General features: G+C 41.9%; 1 protein-coding gene across 1 annotated transcript in view; it reads right to left on the bottom strand.

Annotated features, from left to right (window-relative positions):
* The window catches only part of LOC127432889 (protocadherin Fat 3-like), a 68,644-nt gene that overhangs the window by 32,788 nt on the left and 16,065 nt on the right, over window positions 1-19,791 (bottom strand). The window contains exons 4-13 of the mRNA XM_051684395.1: window positions 18,788-19,102; window positions 18,459-18,669; window positions 17,093-17,164; window positions 16,052-16,188; window positions 15,324-15,599; window positions 6,962-7,172; window positions 2,644-6,738; window positions 1,867-2,063; window positions 1,283-1,436; window positions 103-336 (exon numbers count right to left, since the gene is read on the bottom strand). Coding sequence (XP_051540355.1) covers window positions 103-336; window positions 1,283-1,436; window positions 1,867-2,063; window positions 2,644-6,738; window positions 6,962-7,172; window positions 15,324-15,599; window positions 16,052-16,188; window positions 17,093-17,164; window positions 18,459-18,669; window positions 18,788-19,102 — 5,902 coding nt within the window. The remainder of the gene's footprint in view (window positions 1-102; window positions 337-1,282; window positions 1,437-1,866; window positions 2,064-2,643; window positions 6,739-6,961; window positions 7,173-15,323; window positions 15,600-16,051; window positions 16,189-17,092; window positions 17,165-18,458; window positions 18,670-18,787; window positions 19,103-19,791) is intronic.

Below are 19,791 nucleotides of genomic sequence, written 5' to 3'. Positions count from 1 at the left end.
ATAATGTTGCCCAGAAAACAAATAACTTTTTAGATAATTTGCTAAATGTAAACACTTAGTTTTGTTGAATAAAGTCTATGGACTGTTGTGTGAAATACACACCTTCATCTGGATCATTAGCCTGAAGGCGTGTGAGCAACGCCTTGGGTGCCGCACTCTCATATACACTCGCCATGAATCGTGTAAAGGCAAATGATGGTGCATTATCATTAACATCCAGAATAGTCAGAGAGATTTCAGAGCGACAGAACAGCCCTCCACCATCTGTAGCCTGGGCTATCAACTTATAACCTGCGGTTTGCTCACGGTCCAATAAAGAAGCAGTCTTTAGCTCACCTGGCACAGAGAGACATCAGAAATGTGCAAAGTGTCACGTGATGGATTTATGTACCATGGGCAAGAGTTTTAAAAGCATATACAAACAAACCTTAGTGATATTAATAAATTATAAACAATGATAGACGATGGTGCTAAATATTTTTGTTTGTTATAAATGTTTAATTCAATCTAGTCTGATGACGTCAATGAGGTAATTACCAAATCACTGCCATCTATTAAAAGAAGGTTTAAACTTGCAGGTCATTCCGGGATAGCATGCAAAATTGCATCTGAAAAAGGCATCTAAACACTGAAAAAAATAACAAATAACTAATTCAACGAATTAAACAAATGAAAGGTGTAATTTTTTATGTTAAAATACTTTCTCCTAGGCCAGTTTAAAAGGGTAGTTCACCAAAACTGAAAATTCTGTCATCATTAACTTGTGTCATGTTGTTCCAAAGCCACATGTCTTTCTTTCTTCCATGGTCACCATTCAATTTCAGTGCATCTTTTTTCCATACAATGAAAGTGAATGGTGACTGAGACTGTCATTCTGCCTAATAGCTCCTTTTGTGTTCCACAGATGAGAGAAAGCCAAATGTGTTTTGATCAAAATTAGGGTAAGTGAATGATGACAGATTTTCCATTTTTGGGGAACTATCCCCATTTATGAGACAACTTTTATTGTAAACACTGTGGCTTTGTGCCGCTATCAAAACACCGTTTGTTTGATGATTCCAACCAGCCTGACAGCAACTTTGGTTCGACCAATGGTGTGAGTTTGCAGAACCATCTGTTTGGCAGACGAGGGGAGTGTTCCAATAACCTTGAAAACTAATTATTTTTCTATTTATTCTATTGGCGACGCTAGTGCCGCAGAAATTACACACTTCACATTTAAACTACAAGATGCTAAAAAAGTGTCTAAACATATATGAAACAGAGGTATAAACATAAATACCAGTATTTGCATCCATGTAAAAGTCTTCAATGCCAATGCCAAATAGAGAGTACTGAATTTCTGCATTGACACCAGTGTCCAAGTCTGTCGCTCCAACTGTCAGAACAGCTGTATTAATGGCAACATCTTCGGGAAATGAAGCTTCATACTGAGCCTAAACATATGATAAATAATTATTTTAATCTTGTATGATTAATCAAAAAAGCATTGAATCCTTAAAGGGATAGTTCATCCAAAAATTAACATTTGTCGTCATTTATTCAACCTCATGTCATTCCAAAGCTACATGACTTTCTTTCTTCTGTTAGGCAAAATGACAACCTAAGTCACCATTTGCTTTCATTGTCTGGAAAAAGATGCAATCAAAGTAAATGCTGACTGAGGCTGTCATTCACCTTTTGTTTTCCATGGAAGAAAGAAAGTTTTTCTGGGTTGGAACAACATGGTGGTGACAATTGTGATTTCTGCATTTTTGGATATGCTATCCATTATATACGAAGTGTTTTTGGTAGCATTAAACATTGCAGTTGTTGCATTTGGTCTCTATGAAATGACAAATGTCAGCCTAAATCAATAGCACAGACCTGATTGCAGATGGGGCTGTTGTCATTGGCATCCATGACAGTGACCTCCACGCCTATGCGGGTTACAAACAGGCCGTCACTGGCTGTGATATTGAGCAGATATCGATCCTGCTCCTCTCTGTCTAAAGGCTGCTTCACAAACACCTTCCACTCTCCCTGAACTGGAGCCAGTGCAAACACCCCCTTGGAGTTTCCATCTGAGATGAATGGATAGCCACAGAAATCAGATAAATGAAAAAAGTAACACTTTGTAATGCTTTGTGACTGCCTACACAGAGACCAAACAACTGGATATTCCATTTCCATAATCACATTACCGTGTCCATATGAGGGTGAGGAAATGATAAAAGAATTTTCATTTTTTGGGTGAAGTATCTTTTTTTTTGGTCCTTTGTTTTAAGTGAAACAAGCCTAATGTGTCTCATAAACTGTACTCAACACATCAAATTATGATGTGTGCAAACACCCATTAAAATAATGCTGAGAGTACACTAAGAGACCCAGCACACACTCATGGACCCTTTTGAAGTGTGTATATAATAAAGTATGCTAAGATATTGGAAAGTGCAACAATAAAGAGAGCTAAATTCTAACAATCTGCTCACATCTCCAGATGGGTTTAAACAAAGTAATGTGACATATAATGCAGATGGCTCTTTACTCATATAGCGTTTGCACACTTAGTTCATTCAATTAAACCCTTTCAATATGATTATCTTGCCCGCAGAGCCTCCGTGAGGCATAAATCATCCTCTGCTGGCCTACTTTAATACACACCTGTGATATGGAAACTGACAAGCCGATTCTGATCAGAGCTGTCCCTGTCACGAGTGCTCAGAACCGATACCACCTCACCCAATGGGTCATTCTCTCTCACAGCACCCCTGTAGTACTCCCTCTCGAAGGTAGGAGGGTTGTCGTTGACATCTGCTACTGAAACGGTCACCACGGCAGTGGAGGACAGTGAGACGCCCTCGCCTAGATCAGATGCCACCACGCTGAATGTGTAGGACGGGCACAACTCATGATCCAGATCACCGAGAGTGGTAATCCAACCTGTCTTACTGTCAATAACAAACATAGCACTGGCCACAGATTTAGATCTGCTAGCCTTTTCCTGCTCTTGGTTCAGGGTTGGGCCAAGACTGTAAGTAACCTGTCCGTTAGAGCCCCAGTCAGGGTCAAGGGCTCGTACCTGGATGACCCGTGTATCCCTAGGCATGCCCTCCATAACCATGGCCACGTAAGAACTGGTTTCAAATGATGGTTTGTTGTCATTCACATCCAACACCTTAACTTCTACATCCACTACAGACATGGACTCAACAAGTGCCTGTCTCATTGTTGCTGAAACTTTGAAGCGATAGATGTTAACAAGTTCATAGTCCAAGGGGTTAACAAGTCTGAGAAGACCGGTTTCTTTGTCCACCAGAAATGTCCCACCCTGGTTGCTCTCCACAGTCTCTCCATTTACCATCACAAAGGAGGCAGTTTGACCTGGACTGAGGTATACTGACCCAAAGGCTGTGCCAACAGGTGTATCTTCTGGGATTGTGTAAGAGTACTGAGGCTGAGTGAAGGAAGGCACATTTGCATCAGGTGGTAAGACATGGATAAATGCAGACACAAGGGAATGTTTGGCTGGGACCCCTCCATCAGTGGCTTTAACAAAAAAGGACAGGACTGTTCCTCTGAGATGTGCAATGCTTCCCTTAGTGACCATCCAGCCATTGTCAGGCTCAATCTCCAGCACATCTACTAGAGGCAGCCTCGCCTCGCTATATAGTGAGTAGCTAACTCTGCCATTGTCGCCGGCATCTGGGTCCTGAGCTTGGATCTGAGTTACTAGTGATCCCATTGGCACGTTAGCCTTTATGCTAACTCTGTACTCCACAGCCCTAAAACATGGCACGTTATCATTCTCGTCAGCCAGAATGACCCTAACTGTGCAGAAGGATGCTCTTCCTCCGCCGTCAAGAGCCATTACAGTTAGCACGATGTCTCGGTTTACAGGGTTTTCTCTGTCCAGTTTCTGTGCCGTGGTTATCTGGCCATCGGCTCCAATGTTAAACTGAGTCTTTCCAAGATCATTGATAAAGGAGTACATGATCTGACCGAAGATCCCAGAGTCCTCATCAGTGGCACGCACCTGAAGGACTCTGGTACCCGCAGGGGCATTCTCCTGAACCTCACCCAAGTAAAACCGTTGGCTAAAGACAGGGCTATAAAGGTTGGCCCCCAAGACTTGAATGTTTACCTGTGCAGTATTGATGAAAACCCCATCCGATACGGACACGTTAAGGCTGTATGCTTTCTGCATCCCCAGTCTGCGCTGGCTAGACAAGGAGATGACACCCGTCTGGGAGTTCATGATGAAGTTCATTTTCTCATCTCCAGAGAGTATGCCATACCTCAACCTCTCTGCATCGGAGCTGTCAGCATCAGAAGCTTGAACACATGTCACAATGTGCCCTCTGGGAGCCAATTCACTCACAAATGCCTCATAAAGTGGTTGTGTGAAGGACGGTGGGTTGTCATTCATGTCATTCAACAAGACAGTAACTGTGACCTCACTGCTTTGGGCTGGAGAACCGCTATCTGTCGCCCTTACAATAAAGCTGTAGAACTGAGCGAGTTTGTAGTCTAGAAGACGGGCTGTTAGCACAAGTGCACTCTTGCTGTCAATATGGAAGTAGTCTGTGCTGTTGAACACATCAGAGAGGATCTCATAGCTAATCACATTGTTTTTTTCAGAGTCCCTGTCTGTTGCCATTAGCTGTATCACAGATGTCCCAATCATTGAGTTTTCTGCCAATGTGGTGGTGTACGATGCATTGCGAAATACAGGGGCATTGTCATTTACATCCACCACAACTATATCCACATCTACTTCGGATCTGGCTCCAGTGAGAGTGTCCGTAGACCTGACAGTTAATCTGTAGTAGGGTGTGGTCTCATAATCTAATGCATATATAATACTAATCACACCACTATCAAAGCCAATGTCGAACTGAACGAGGGGATCGCCATCTACAATAGTGTATATGATGTTTTGACCCTCTGGACTGGTGGCATTAATGCTTAATATGGGTGTGGACACTGCAATGTCCTCTCTTACTGATATGCCATAAAATGGCTTGTCAAAAACTGGCATGGCCTTGTTCACAACCGTAACTGGAAGATCAACAGTTGTGAAGAGGGAAGGGTAGCCTGCATCACGTGCAAGGACAATCAGTGGGTATTCAACATTGGACAAGTCTGCATCAAACATCCTTTTAAGTGTGAGCTCACCCGTAAGCTTGTTCAACTCAAAATGGGGGTGGTCCTCTTTAAGCTCATAATACACAGCTCCATTTATCCCTTTGTCCAAATCGGTTGCAGAAACTTGGAATATGAATGACCCTGGTTCTGCATCAACTTGTACCACAGCATAATATGGAAGGCCCACAAACTCAGGGGCATTGTCATTTACGTCCTCAACTTCTACTCTCACGGTTACTCTTGCGACTCGCAGATGGTCATATTCTCTGCTTGCCTCCACCACCAACTCATACAGTTCCTGTTGTTCTCGATCGAAAGGGACTCCTGTGGTTTGAATGACCCCTGATGTAGGACGAATCGTAAAGCATGTCCCTGCATTCAAAAGAGTGTACTTGAGTGGCTCATTTAGGCGGTTTCCAACAGCATTTACAATGCTCACTGTGGTAATGTTAACACTGTTCTCTAGCACAGAGGAGAAGTAAAAGGTTTGACTGAAAAGAAGGCCACTGTCCATAGCCTCCCTGACCCTTATGGTCACAAGCGCCATGCAAAAGTAGCGCCCATCTGACACCTTGATATTGAAACGATAACAATCTTTGGACAGTTTGTTGTTTTTGACAGTAAGGATGCCCGATGAATGATCCATTTCAAAGTGCTCCAAGTTGCTATCAGCTAAGGAATATGTCAGATCAGTGGTCATGTCTGGATCGGTGGCTTCGACTCTCAGAGCTTCGACTCCGATATATGTTGGAAGAAGCAAGACAGTGTCATATGCTTCTTGTGAGAACTGTGGTGGAGAATCATTGATGTTCACAACCCTGATTAGGATTTTGGCTGGCTTCTCAGCCATTAGCTGAGGCATGCCACTGTCCCTCACATTAACTGAAAAATAAAAAGTACTGAATGTTTCATAGTCCAGCTTAGCGATGGTTCTGACAGAGCCTGTCCCAGAATCCACAGTAAAGAACAATTTAGCCGTGTCCTCCTCAATCTGGAAGACCAGAAGGGCATTCTGATTCTTGTCAGCATCCGTGGCTTGAATTACCAAGGGACTTCCATCCTCACTCATTATCACACTATTGATGGGTGCTGCCTCACTGATGGTCCCTGAATAGGTAAGCTTCTGAAAAACCGGTGGATTATCATTTTCATCGACCACCTGGATGCTAACATTAACTCTGGAGACAATCCCAGCCATGTTGACGGCTTGGATGAGCAGCATGTACGAGGAGGTTATCTCAAAGTCAAAATCCCTTTGTGTTGTGATGATGCCTGTGAAGTGATTTATTTTAAATTTTCTTTCACTATTCCCTTGAATAATGTCGTATCTTAGCATGGATTGGCTAATTGCGCTGATCATTATGACGAATGTCCCTACAGCCACATTTTCTGTGATTTCAGCCTGGTAATCTCGTTGGTTAAACTTTGGGCTGGAGAGATCAGACAGTGAAATGATGATTCTAGCAGTGGTGGTGGTACTTAAGGCTGGAGTGCCTCCGTCTGTGGCTCTCACAGTGAGGGTATAAAAACCCACAGTTGTCAGGTCCAGCTCTCGGACAACTGAAATGATGCCAGACAGTGGATCTATTCCAAATAAGCCTCCGGTGTTGCCTGAGAGATACAAAAAAAAATTAAGCGTGCTTGTCAGTTTTTGATAAAAAGGCACCTTTCAGATAATGGATAAATCAAATCTTAAGATGCTTGACATTTTAAGAAAATAAGCTCATGCATCCCTCTCAGAGACAAAGACAATCAGCTTTACTCAAAACAGCTGAACAATGGAAATGTTATCATGGAGTGTAATAAATTCATTTGAAGAAAACACAGAATTTACCTGCTTCAACTGAGTAAATGATCTCTCCATTTCTCCCTGAGTCTCTGTCTAGTGCGATCACCTGCAAAGCTGATGTTCCAAGAGGGGCCGATTCAAACACCATACTATCATAAACGGTTTCTGTGAAAAAGGGAGGATGGTCATTGGCATCCTCCAAAGACACAATAATCCGTGCCAGGTCTCTATAATAGGGAAATTCTTGGTCTTTCACCTATAAAAGAGGAGGAGAAGACAAAGCGACAGACCTGAGGAGAAAAACTAAGAGTATGAAAAGTTTTTGAATAGAAAAGATTTGTGAAAAACAAGCAAAAAGTGAAAGGATAGTGAAAAGAAGAGAAAATTGAGACAGAAGGGAACAGTTAAAAACAAAGTAATATTTTGTGTTAGCATATACTAGACTGTCAAGATTTGCTATAGTTACAATTTTATTTTATTTTTTTAAATTTTTTTTATCCCCTTTTTTCCCCAATTTGGAATGCCCAATTCCCAATGCGCTCTAAGTCCTCGTGGTGGTGTAATGACTCGCCTCGATTTCGGTGGCGGAGGACTTTCCTTTTCAGCTGATAATCACCATTATTGCATAGTTTTGAACACCTCCTGTCTAATCACCTGGTTCCATTCCGGTATGCAACACCCACTTTCCATTTTATTTATTAATTCCTAAAGAGAAAAAAATAAGTCCCATGCTGCATTTTTTCCTTTTCTTTTTGAACATTCTGTTTCACTCAGGCAGGGGCAGACTGGGACTAAAAAGTGGCCCTGGACTTTCTGGCCCAGAGCGGCCCACCAAACCCGGCCCGCAACACACCACACCATAACACACTGGCTCATTGATTTTATTTTCCGGCTGAATTAAAAAAAAATTGTGTTGAAATAAAGACATTTCAATTGACTGCTAGTCATGGCAACAGGCCCCACCAGTGCAAAAATTGTCATAACTTTAAAACATAAAACCCACTGTAAATGTGATGAGTGGAATTTTTTAGAGAAAGCACTAAAAATAAGTACTTAATCGATCTGTCACACTGAGAAAACTCAGAGGCAGAGGATTGGACTCAATCGCGGGTTTTGATGACAGGAATGGGTGAGAGGTGAAACAAACAGGTGAGGTTATCCAAACACTGGTATGGCATGAACAGCAGGTGAGTAAATTTCAAACAGGGTATAGTGACAATGAAGAGATGATCAGAACACTCACGACAGTCTTTTGGTCTTTGTAGGATACGTTGTAACACAGAGGAACAGAATATGTTGCTGGAGGAATACACAGAGGATGAAAAACGTAGTAATCACGGGAACAGGAACACAAACGACAAGGTAAGTATATCAACAGGTAAGTATATAAGGGTTAGGGAGTCCGTAGAATTTGTGGTAGGTAGGCGTCTCAGAACTCCTTGCGTCAGCCTGGCTCTTCTGGCACCGGACTGCCCGTTGGAGATGAACATGAGCTGAGTACCAGACCCTCTCGCTCTTCGAACCAGTGGCTCACAGCTGGAATGTCAGAAGGGTCTCCTGACCATGGAAACAGGGGAGGTTGGAAGCCGAGTACGCACTGGAATGGGGTGAGTCCGGTGGCTGGTTGACGAAGGGAGTTCTGGGCCTTCTTGGCCCAGGGTAGGAACCGGTTCCAGCTTTCCTGGTGGTTGTGGCAGTATGTCCGCAGGAAGCGGCCAATCTCTTGGATCTTCCACTCTATCTGCCAGTTAGACTGCAGATGATATCCAGAGGTTAAACTTACTGACATATCCAGGAGGGAGAAGGACCTCCATACCCGCGAGATGAATTGGGGACCACGGTCAGACACGATGTCTTCTGGGAGGCCGTAATTCCTGAAGACATGATGGAATAAAGCTTCCGCAGTTTCCAGTGCCATGGGGAGGCCCTTCAAGGGAACTAGATGACATGCCTTGGAGAATCTATCAACAACGACTAGGACACAGGTGGAAGAGTCTGATGCTGGTAAGTCAGTTATAAAATTCACCCCCAGGTGTGACCAGGGGCGCTGGGGAACGGGGCAGAGGAAGGAGCTTACCGGATGGAAGATGGCGTGGAGATTTTGAGATGGCACATTCTGGGCAGCCTTGGATGTATCGCTGTACTTCCTGGGACTTACGGGGCCACCAGTATCGATTTTGGAGAAGCGAGAGGGTTTGATGGTAGTCAGGATGACCAAAGCCCAGGGAGGAGTGGATGGAAGTGATGAGGGAGGTCCGAAGGTGTGAGGGGATGTATTTGCATCCTTTGGGGCATCCCGGCGGAGCTGGTTCTTCATGGGTGGCCTCTTCAATTTGGTCGTCCAGGGCCCACTGGATAGGACTGATGATTAATCTGGGAGGTAGAATGGACTCAGGTGTTCCCGTGGGAGGTTCAACAGTGTGTAGTCGGGATAAAGCATCCGCCTTGGTGTTTTTGGACCCTGAACTATAAGAGACAGAGAAGTTAAACCGTGTGAAGAACAGGGCCCACCGGGCCTGGCGAGGGTTCAATCGTTTCGCTTCTCTCAGGTACTCGAGGTTTCGATGATCCATGATGATTAGAAAAGGGTGACGAGATCCCTTCAGCCAGTGGCGCCACTCCTCCAGCGCCAGCTTGATGTCGAGCAGCTCCCGGTTGTCAATATTGTATTTCTGCTCCGCCGGGGTTAGCTTTCGTGAGAAGGCACATGGGTGAAGTTTGGGAGGATCCCCCTGCCGCTAGGATAGTACAGCTCCAACGCCTGAGGTGGAGGCGTGAACTTCCACGACGAATGGTCTCTCCGGGTCGGGATGAACCAAGATGGTGTTGTGAAAGCTTCCTTAAGGAGTTGAAAAACCTCCAAGGCGGGTTGGTTCCAGGACAGGGACTTGGGCTTGGATTTGAGAAGAGATGTTAAGGGTGCAGACATGAAACTGTAATTACGTACGAAGCGTCAGTAAAAAAGTTTGCAAAACCAAGGAATCTCTGTAGCTCCTTTATTGTGGTGGGTTTGGGCCAGGAGTGAACTGCACTAACCTTCCCCTGGTCAATTTCCACTCCTGTGGGACTAATGATGTATCCGAAGAACTGGATAGATGGTCGATGAAATTCACACTTTTCCAATTTCATGTACAGTTGGTGTTCTCTAAGCTTTTCCAGTACGGACTCTACATGTTGACGATGGTCGGTCTCATTCCGGGAGTAGATGAGGATGTCATTGATGTAGACCATGACAAATTGGTGGAGATACTCCCGGAACATCTCGTTCATAAAGCTCTGGAATACCGAGGGGGCATTGGCCAGGCCATATGGCATGACCCGGTATTCATAGTGGCCAGTTGGGGTCACGAAGGCCATCTTCCACTCGTCTCCCCTCCGGATACGAACGAGGTTGTAGGCACTACATAGGTCGAGCTTAGAGAACATGGTGGCTCCTCTCAGGAGTTCTAGAGCTGCTGGGACCAGGGGAAGGGGGTACTGGAACTTCACGGTGACTGCGTTGAGGGCACGGTAGTCGATGCATGGGCGTAAGCCTCCGTCCTTATTGGCCATGAAGAAGCTGGAAGTGTCAGGTGAAGTGGAAGGACGGATGTAACCTTGTTTGAGTGCCTCATCAACGTACTCCACCATGGCCTTCTGTTCCAGAAGTGAGAGTGGATAGATCCGTCCCCTGGGCAATGGTGCTCCTGGCATCAGGTCAATGGCACAGTCCCATGGTTGATGAGGTGGTAAGGTGGCTGCTCGTTGTGGACTGAAAACATCTTGGTATGCATGATATTCCTGGGGCACGTCTATCTGAAGCTCACTCGCAGGATTCTCTATAGAGGTGGCACACACAGGCATGAGAGTGTGGGGACCAATAGGACAGGGAAGACATAAGCATCTGTGGAAACACTCTCCACCCCACGCCAAAACCTCTCCGGTAGTCCAAGAGAGCTGCGGGGAGTGTTGTTGAAACCATGGACACCCCAGGATGATATCGGTGGTGGAGCCCTCCAGAATCAGAAAGGAGATGTCCTCAAAGTGGGTACAACCCACTTGAAGCATCACAGGCGGGGTTCGATGAGTGATGAATCCCTTTCCCAGAGGTTTTCCGATTATTGAATGGACGAGGATCGGGGAGGAGCTTTTGATTGTCGGGAGTTGGAGCTGGCGGCGGAGTTGTTCAGAGATGAAGCTGTCTGCTGCCCCGGACTCAGTGAGGACCTTGACTGTGAGAGAGACATGTGAGCAAATCATTGAGACCATAGTAGAGAATGGAGCATGTATCATGGGTTTGGTAATAGTCTGACTCACCGTAAGTCGTAAGGGGTGAACAGGACATTCAGCGATCACATGCCCGCCGGCTCCACAGTGCAAACACAGCCGCTCACGTAATCTTCGTTGACGCTCGAGTGGGGACAGTCTGAAGGAATCAAGTTGCATTGGTTCTTCCACTGATTCTGGAGGGCATGGGTAACTGTGTGCAGGTGGGGATCACAGGGCAGTCTGTTCGCTGATGCAGGTCTTCATCTGCTGGGAGACATACTGTATATGGAGAGTTGGATAAAGCTTTCGAGGCCGATGGAATCATCGTGTGCCGCAAGCTGCAGCCGCAAGGATGGTTCCAGTCCCTGTCTGTAGGTTGTCAGAAGGGCCAGTTCATTCCAGCCACTCGCGGCCGCTAGTGTACGGAATTGCAGGTTATCGATCTCTTTCCTTGTTTAAGGCGATACAGTTGTTCACTCACCGATGAATCACCTGCGGGTATTCCAAAGACTTCCTTGAAGTGCTTGAAGAAGGCATCCAATGACTGAGTGACTGGACCATCCTGATGCCACAAGGTGTTTGCCCACTGCAGTGCATGTCCGGAGAGTAGATAGCTGACGTAAGCGATCTTGGCTCTATTCATCACAAACCTTTGAGACTGCATCTCGAGCATCAGTGAACACTGCAAGAGGAATCCACTGCAATCCTCCACCGCACCTGAGTAAGGAGATGGGTTAACCATGGGACTGACCTGGTGAGAAACCGGTGATGAACTGGCATTCGAGGCTCCAGGTGGTGTGATGACTCAACGAAGCTCGTTGACCAGCTCCTCTAAGATGGTGCTCATTGGTGATGGTGATGGGAAGCCCCCGCTGAGTCCATATTGGTGGTCTGTTCTTCTGTCACGCTGAGAAAACTCAGAGGCAGAGGATTGGACTCAATCGCGGGTTTTATTGATGACAGGAATGGAGTCAATCCAAACACTGGTATGGCACAAACAGCAGGTGAGTAAACTTCAAACAGGGTATAGTGACAATGAACAGATGATCAGAACACTCACGACAGTCTTTTGGTCTTTGTAGGATACGTTGCAACACAGAGGAACAGAATACGTTGCTGGAGGAATACACAGAGGATGAAACACGTAGTAATCACGGGAACAGGAACACAAACAACAAGGTAAGTATATCAACAGGTAAGTATAGAAGGGTTAGGGAGTCCGTAGTCTTTGTGGGAACATTGACGAGAACAGACAGTGAATGAGAATGTGAGCAGGGTTTAAATGCAGTCCATGATTGCCGTTCTGATGACGTGCAGGTGCAGTTAATTAAAACTCAGGGGAGATTGAGCGCAGTGCCAGGAGTGAGGGAGAGGGAGAGAGACAGTCCGGTGGATCCGTGACAGATCGGACAAATAACATGTCAGAAAACGTTTTTCCCAACATACAGATGTTAGGTTAAAATGTACATGAAAGTACAAGGGAAAGTGTGTATTTTAGGTGCTGTGACAAGTCAGCATTTCTTCAAAGTTTTTAAAGATCTTAATCACCTTTCACATTTTTTCTAGAAGTGCAAATAAACTATTGTCATAGTTAATGAGATTGTGGAAAAAACAAGTATAATAATAATATATTATATATGTATATATAGCTATACAAGATCATAAAATGTTGTTTAAAATAGTTAGATGAAGAAAGTGTCACATAGCACTAATGACAATGCTTAAAATTTCATATCAATTATTCACATAACTCTGTGTAAATGTTTATTTTAAAAAATCAATGAAAACAAATATGGCCAGAATACATACATATACAGAATAAATATACAAATATAAATATAAGTAAAAAAAATAAAATAATAAAAAATAAAGAAAATAAACACACCTCTTAAAGTGTAGATCTTTGCAGATATTTTGCAGATTAATTGCTCATATTTTCACTCTATGTGAGTTTGTTGCGTCTTTATACCTGCAGTGTTTTAATTCCTTCCCCAGATTATTCTTGAGAAAAAGTGAAAAGCCCTATGCTTTGACAAACACTATTTCTGCTGTCCTTTGAACAAAGTAAGCCTCAAAGACACAAATAGCTACAAAGTAATATTTTTCATGACTTATTTTCTGTGTGTTTATCAGGCGTGAGCATTATTCAGTAAGCGCACTTCAGTTCCCAGAAATGCTTTGCGGTATGAATACATTTATGCAAATTACTATGTACTGCTCATAGCTTTACTGTTTGCTGATTTTATTTATGCTGCTGTTATTGTATTTGTTGTAACTTGCAGTAATTTGTCATTTAGTGATTATTCAGAGCTCATCTTATACTTAATATGTTGTTTTTGGTTGTCACCATTATTGTGATTTGTATGTCAAATAATGAGGTCCATATGAGGTACGGAGTTGATGCACTTATACGGATATGTGCTCTGATGTGTGAACTATTTCAAAATAAAAGCCATTACATTATTTCAAAATAAAAGCCATTGCCTTGGCTTGTCTTGCAGAGTTATTAAATTTTTGCATGTTATGAGGTCCGCGCAGGCATGTTGGATCCCAGGTTGGTCGCCTATATCGCCTGTAGGATAGGCCAATACTTGCACAGCAGCAGGCCGGCCCAAATTACCCAGCGGCCTACGGGGGAAACGCCCAGTGCTCCCGATGGCCACCCACCCCTGCACTCAGGAATATGTCCCATCAAGTACAGTAAAATGGGTTGCAGACACCATTACCCATTAACCTTATTAACCTCGTAGCATGTAAGCACCTTAACCGTTCTTACGGGCTCACCCAATGTGCACATGTGTTGTGCACATGCCTCTTCAGGGTTTTTCATCAAAAGCAGAAAATAACGTGATTATTTCAAATGTCATGTAATCGTGGATATCTTGCTTTCTCAGATTTTCTTAAATAAGCAGATTTTTGGGAGTAATCAGTGTCTTGGTGTACATGTAAACAGGCTCAGTGAACAAAAGTTAAACGTTCACCCAAAAATTTAAATTCTCTCATCATTTACTCACCCTCATGGCATCCTAGATGTGAATGACTTTCTTTATTCAGCAGAACATAAAAAAAAGATTTTAGAAGAATATCTCAGCTCTGTAGGTCCATTCAATGCAAGTGGTTGGTAATCAGCACTTTAAAGCTGCAAAAAGCACAGACAGTCATAGTGAAAGTAATCCATACGACTCCAGTGGTTAAATGAATGTCTTCTAAAGCAATGCGGTCGCTTTGGGTGAGAAACAGGTCAATATTTAAGTCCTATTCACTACAATTGTTTTCTTCCAGTCGCTCTCCAATGCGAGTCCATGAGGGGAATCACGCTGCCTCTTGTAAGCATGTTGGCATGTTCACGCAAACTGACACGATACAACCGGAAGTGCAGCTCGATTTGTTTACAAGAGAACGCTGTTCACAAGCTTCATTGGCTTTGCTATCATTTGAACATGCCAACGCGCATACGTCACACGAGAGGCAGCGTGAACCGATTCCCCTCATGGACGCGCACTGGAGAGCGACTGGAAGAAAACAATTGTAGTGAAAAGGACTTAAACATTGACCTGTTTCTCACCCAATTTAAACACTGGAGTCAAATGGATAACTTTTACTACGATTGTCTGTGCTTTTAGGAGCTTTAAAGTGCTGATCATCATCCACATGCATTATATGGACCTACAGATCTGATATATTTTTCTAAAAATTTTCGTTTGTGTTCTGCTGAAGAAAGAAAATCCAACACATCTGGAATGGCATCAGGGTGAGTAAACGATGATAGAATTTTCATTTTTGGGTGAACTGTCCCTTTATGGTGTTTACATGCAACGTGAAATCGGCGTAATGGACAAAAATCTACCTGTGTTAATTGGTTTATTCTTACACCATTTATGACCTCACACCAATAAAGGAATGCCTTTAATGTGTTTAGATAACCACACACATTGTCGGCTTATTTAGCATAATCATGTAAGTAAATCATGTAAATGTGCTCACTGTCTAAGATACTATTGCGATAGTATGCAGATCTAATTTGTGATCTTTCTTTCCTATGCTGGAAGAGGTTATAATCCAGTTTGTTACAGCATTGAAATCAAGGACCATCAACTAATCTAACAACATAGTGCAACCTCGATAAAGTTGCATAACACAAATGTGTGATGTTTCTCACCATAACTGTAAGGATGTGCTGAGTGCTGGTCTCATAGTCCAGTCGGTCTGCCGTGTACATGACACCAGTACCAGGATTGATCCTAAACATACGCATGCTGGCCGGATCAACGCTGCCGTGGATAGAGTAGCTCAGCTTAGCCCGCTCATCCCTGTCCCTAGCCCGGACACGCACGACTTCAGTGTCAGCTGGTGTATCCTCAGACACCAACACTTCATATGTATGCTCAGAGAACACGGGAGCGTTGTCATTGCTGTCCAAAACCTTTATGTAAATCTAGGGAAACAAAGGTCATTTTTAGTTTTGCACAGTGGAAAATTCATCTCATTTAAACAGATACCTATATGAAATCTACATTTTTGCAGTATGCACTACTGTCAAATCAACTTATGTAAGGAATAGAAAATGCACATGCTAGAATGATAATACAATATGTGGGTTTCTAGGACACTGCAATAGTCAGGACCCCTGGGCATAACTGAAGACACATTCGGTGGTAGATTTTAAAGATTTCTCTTTCACAAAGCAAACTTATGCTGGTAAAATTAGATGAGGGTTGGCAGACTGCTTAAAATCTTCAAGACATGTCATTTCTCTCTCTGATATTTCAGGCTCGGCTGCCAAGAATGTTCAGAAAAGAAACGTTTCAAAATTTCTTGCAAAGTTTGCAGTCTTGTAACACCTTAAAGGCAAAGAGTTTCAGGATGTTTGTGTCACTAATAATATACCTGTGTGGTTGCTGTGTTTGTCCCATCTGTCACTTGCACAGTCATGTTGTATATTGACTGGGTCTCGGCATCCAGAGGTCTGGCTATCACTATGGTCCCAATTCCTCTCTGTTTATCAAAAGGGCCATCATTGCTACCTATTACACCAAGAAAACACAGCTAGCATGAACTAAAAAAAGTAATAGAAAATGCACTGCATTCCCTTATTTGTCCAACTAAAAGGTAAAGGCTTAAAGGGATAGTTAGTCCAAAAATAATCATCCTTTGCTTTTCTTCATGTTATTCCAAGCCTGTACGACTTAATGTTTTTTGGGGTTTTTTGTGGAGCACAAAAGATGTTAGGTAGAATGTCAGTCCCAGTCACATTCACGTTTATTGCATCTTTTTCCCATTCAATGAAAAAGAATGGTACCTCAGGCTATCATTTATTAAAATGTCCTTTTGTGTTCCATGGAAGAAAGTCATATGGGTTTGTAACAACATAAGGGTGAGTAAATGATGACAGAATAAAAATTTTGGGGCGAACTAGTCCTATAACAAAAGGGATCAAGGTAAACATTCCACCAATCAAACTGTCAAGTGGTTTGGCTCTTCTGTGAGAAATGATCATGTTTCACAGCGATTTATCAAAGTTTAAAAGCTTTCGAAACATCAACCGCTTTATGTTGGGATCTTTCCCATCAGCCTCGGGTCTCTTATCTTTGATTCCCACAGACATCTGTGGCAGGTTCAGGCCTCTCCACGGCAGATTCTCCAATCATTTATTCAGGTCCATTCTGAAGGATAAGGGCAAACTTTCCGAGCATTTTTAGTATTCATTGGATGCGTCTCTTCCAATTTCACTCAATTTCCAACGCACTTAAGCAAGATCAGAAGACCTGGAGTCTGGAAGGTATCTCAGCACTCAAAGTGTTTACAGGATCGAGCGGTTCACATGTGTTCTGCGGCAAATTGAGTTTTTAAAGCGACTATCTTAAAATATCAGATAAACTAAGCCTTCACACACAAAAAATAACTAAAAAATACTGACAGTTAGCATACCAGTGTCAGATGAACAGTTTCCACCACAGGTGCTCTGTGGGATATAAAACATCTCTCGGGAAGTTCTTCCACCTTTTCAGAGACAAATACAGGTGCAAGTAAAGAAAATGGAACAAAAGAATTACAGTAACACTTCACAATTAGGCTGTACATGCTACCATTATTTCAAGCAATAGTTTAAGGGATAATTCACCCAAAAATGAAAATTCTGTCAGCATATACTCACCCTCACGTTGTCCCAGCCCATATGATGTTATATCTTCCATGGAACACAAAAGGATATGTCAGGTAGATAACAACCCCAGTCACCACTCACTTTCATTGTATGAAAAAAAGATGAATGAATGACTGCCTAACATCTCCTTTTGTATTCCACATCAGAAAAAAAAAAATCACATAGGTTTGGAACAACTTGGGGTTGAGTAAATGATGATGGGATTTTCCTTTTTGGGTGAACTATCCCTTTAACATGAAGTAACGATTAGCAATACTTTTACATAATTTAATTTAATCTTGGTTAATGTAAACTTCTACATAACTAAATATATTTTAATATTAAAAGGTGAAAATGTTCACATTAGCTGCGTATTATGCTAACATGAACTAATAATGAACAATAGTAAATTTATAAATTAACATTAACCAAGATTAATAAATGCTGTAAAAAAAAAAAAAAAAAAAGTAGTTTTCATTAGTTTTTTTCTCTTGGTTTTTCATTTGAGTTTTTAAATTGAATAGTAACATAAGCACACAGCACATACTGCAACTATTGCTGTGTTCAGCACAATTTAAAATCCAAATGCACATTTTAGCTTACTGACTATCTATACATCTTCTGTTGTCTAAGAGGAAAGTATAGGCACAAATAATAAAATGCAAGTTATAAGCAATAAGGAAATAAATTGTTGTCAGCAAAGCTACCAACTGATGTCCACTCCTTTAAATTACATTCACATTTATTAATTTAGTGAACACTTTTATCCAAAGCGACTTTGGATAAAGCGACTTTTGAACAGCCAAGTAATGCTACAACACAGATGATTCAGCAATTTCAGTGTTGACAGCATTCACTGAGCTCAACCATTCAAACCCTATTATCCAAGTTATTGTAAGAAAAAAAAAAAAATATATATATATATATATATATATATATATATATATATATATATATATATATATATATATATATATATATATATATATATATATATATATATATATATATATTAATTTATAGGAAATATACAGTATGTTTTTCAAAAACTGTAGTAACACTAATTTCAGGCCCTATTTTTTGTAGAGACGTTACATTAGTTTTAAACCTGACATAAAAAGGGACGGAAAATTCAGTCTTTTTGAAACTCACCAATGATGTCAAACCATAAAGGAGTTTCTGCTTGCCAAACTGAGACCACTCCAACCGCCTCATACACTTTGGCGTTTTCTGCCACTGTGAAGTTGTAAACAGCTGCGGTAAATCGCAAGGTCTGTGGCGAAAGCATTGGCTTCTGAATCCATTCAACATGCAAACGGGCAGTTGACCACCTCTGAGGGGTCCCATTGTCAACGGCTTTTATCTGAGCAGATCAGGGAAAGTAGAGAGCAGAAAAAAATTATGGTACTAAAACTGCACATGAAAATAACTTGAAAATTTGCTGAAGTGTCTTGTAGTCCTCAGACAGTCTGGCTCTTTACCGTGAGAATATCATAGCCACCAGACGTAACCATCTTCCTGGACGACACCATGGCTGTCTTAGCATCGATAAAGAATTTGCCATCATCATTTCCATCCACAATGCTGTACGTGAGATCTGCATTGGATCCTTCATCCCGATCATTGGCGAATACTCTGTAGACAGGATCACCGCGTTTGTTACGGTCCCGCTCTGTAAGGCTGATGCGGTATACCGACTCTGTGAATTCTGGCTTGTTGTCATTTTCATCCAGAACATGCACTATCACCCAGACACTGGACTGCCTGAAGATACCTCCACCATCCATAACTGTAACCTAGATAAACACACATTTCAACACATTAAACAAGAAAACACAGTCTTGCCATGAGTATTCTGTAGGACTACCCTCTAAAACAACTAAAACAAAAATACAAGGATAATTAGGAATTTGATTAAACTAAACCACAACCATAAACAAGGGCACTTAAAGTAAAAAAAAAAAAAATCCTTGTCTTTTCTCTACCTTTCTGCACAAGATTTACGCAGTTCAGATTTTATAACAAATTTCCATTAAAAATTAAATTGAGTAAACTTTAACATTAAATGGAAAAAAAAATAAACTTTTTAAAGTTTAAAAAAAAAATTAATAATTTGATTTTTTAAAAGATAATTAAATTTGATGGTAATTTGTTATGAAATTACAATGTGTAAATCCTCAAAATGGGCTAGCTACTTACTGCATATATATATATATATATATATATATATATATATATATATATATATATATATATATATATATATAATTTATTTATTTATTTTGAGTCTGCATTTCTAATTATGCTCTAGTCTCTTTACTACTTTAGCTTACTTTTAAAATGTGGCATTGCCATACTGCAAATGCTATTTGTAAATTGCTTGTGATATTCCTCATTTGTAAGGTGCTTTGGAAAAAGCATCTGATAAATGATTAGATCTAAATGTACTGTATTTGTAAATTTGAACAAACCCCCAAACCCTAAG

This window comes from Myxocyprinus asiaticus, chromosome 42 (genome assembly GCF_019703515.2).
Source record: "Myxocyprinus asiaticus isolate MX2 ecotype Aquarium Trade chromosome 42, UBuf_Myxa_2, whole genome shotgun sequence".
NCBI lineage: Eukaryota > Metazoa > Chordata > Actinopteri > Cypriniformes > Catostomidae > Myxocyprinus > Myxocyprinus asiaticus.
The sequence above is the reverse complement of the archived record's forward strand: the minus strand, read 5'-3'. Positions and strand labels throughout refer to the sequence as shown.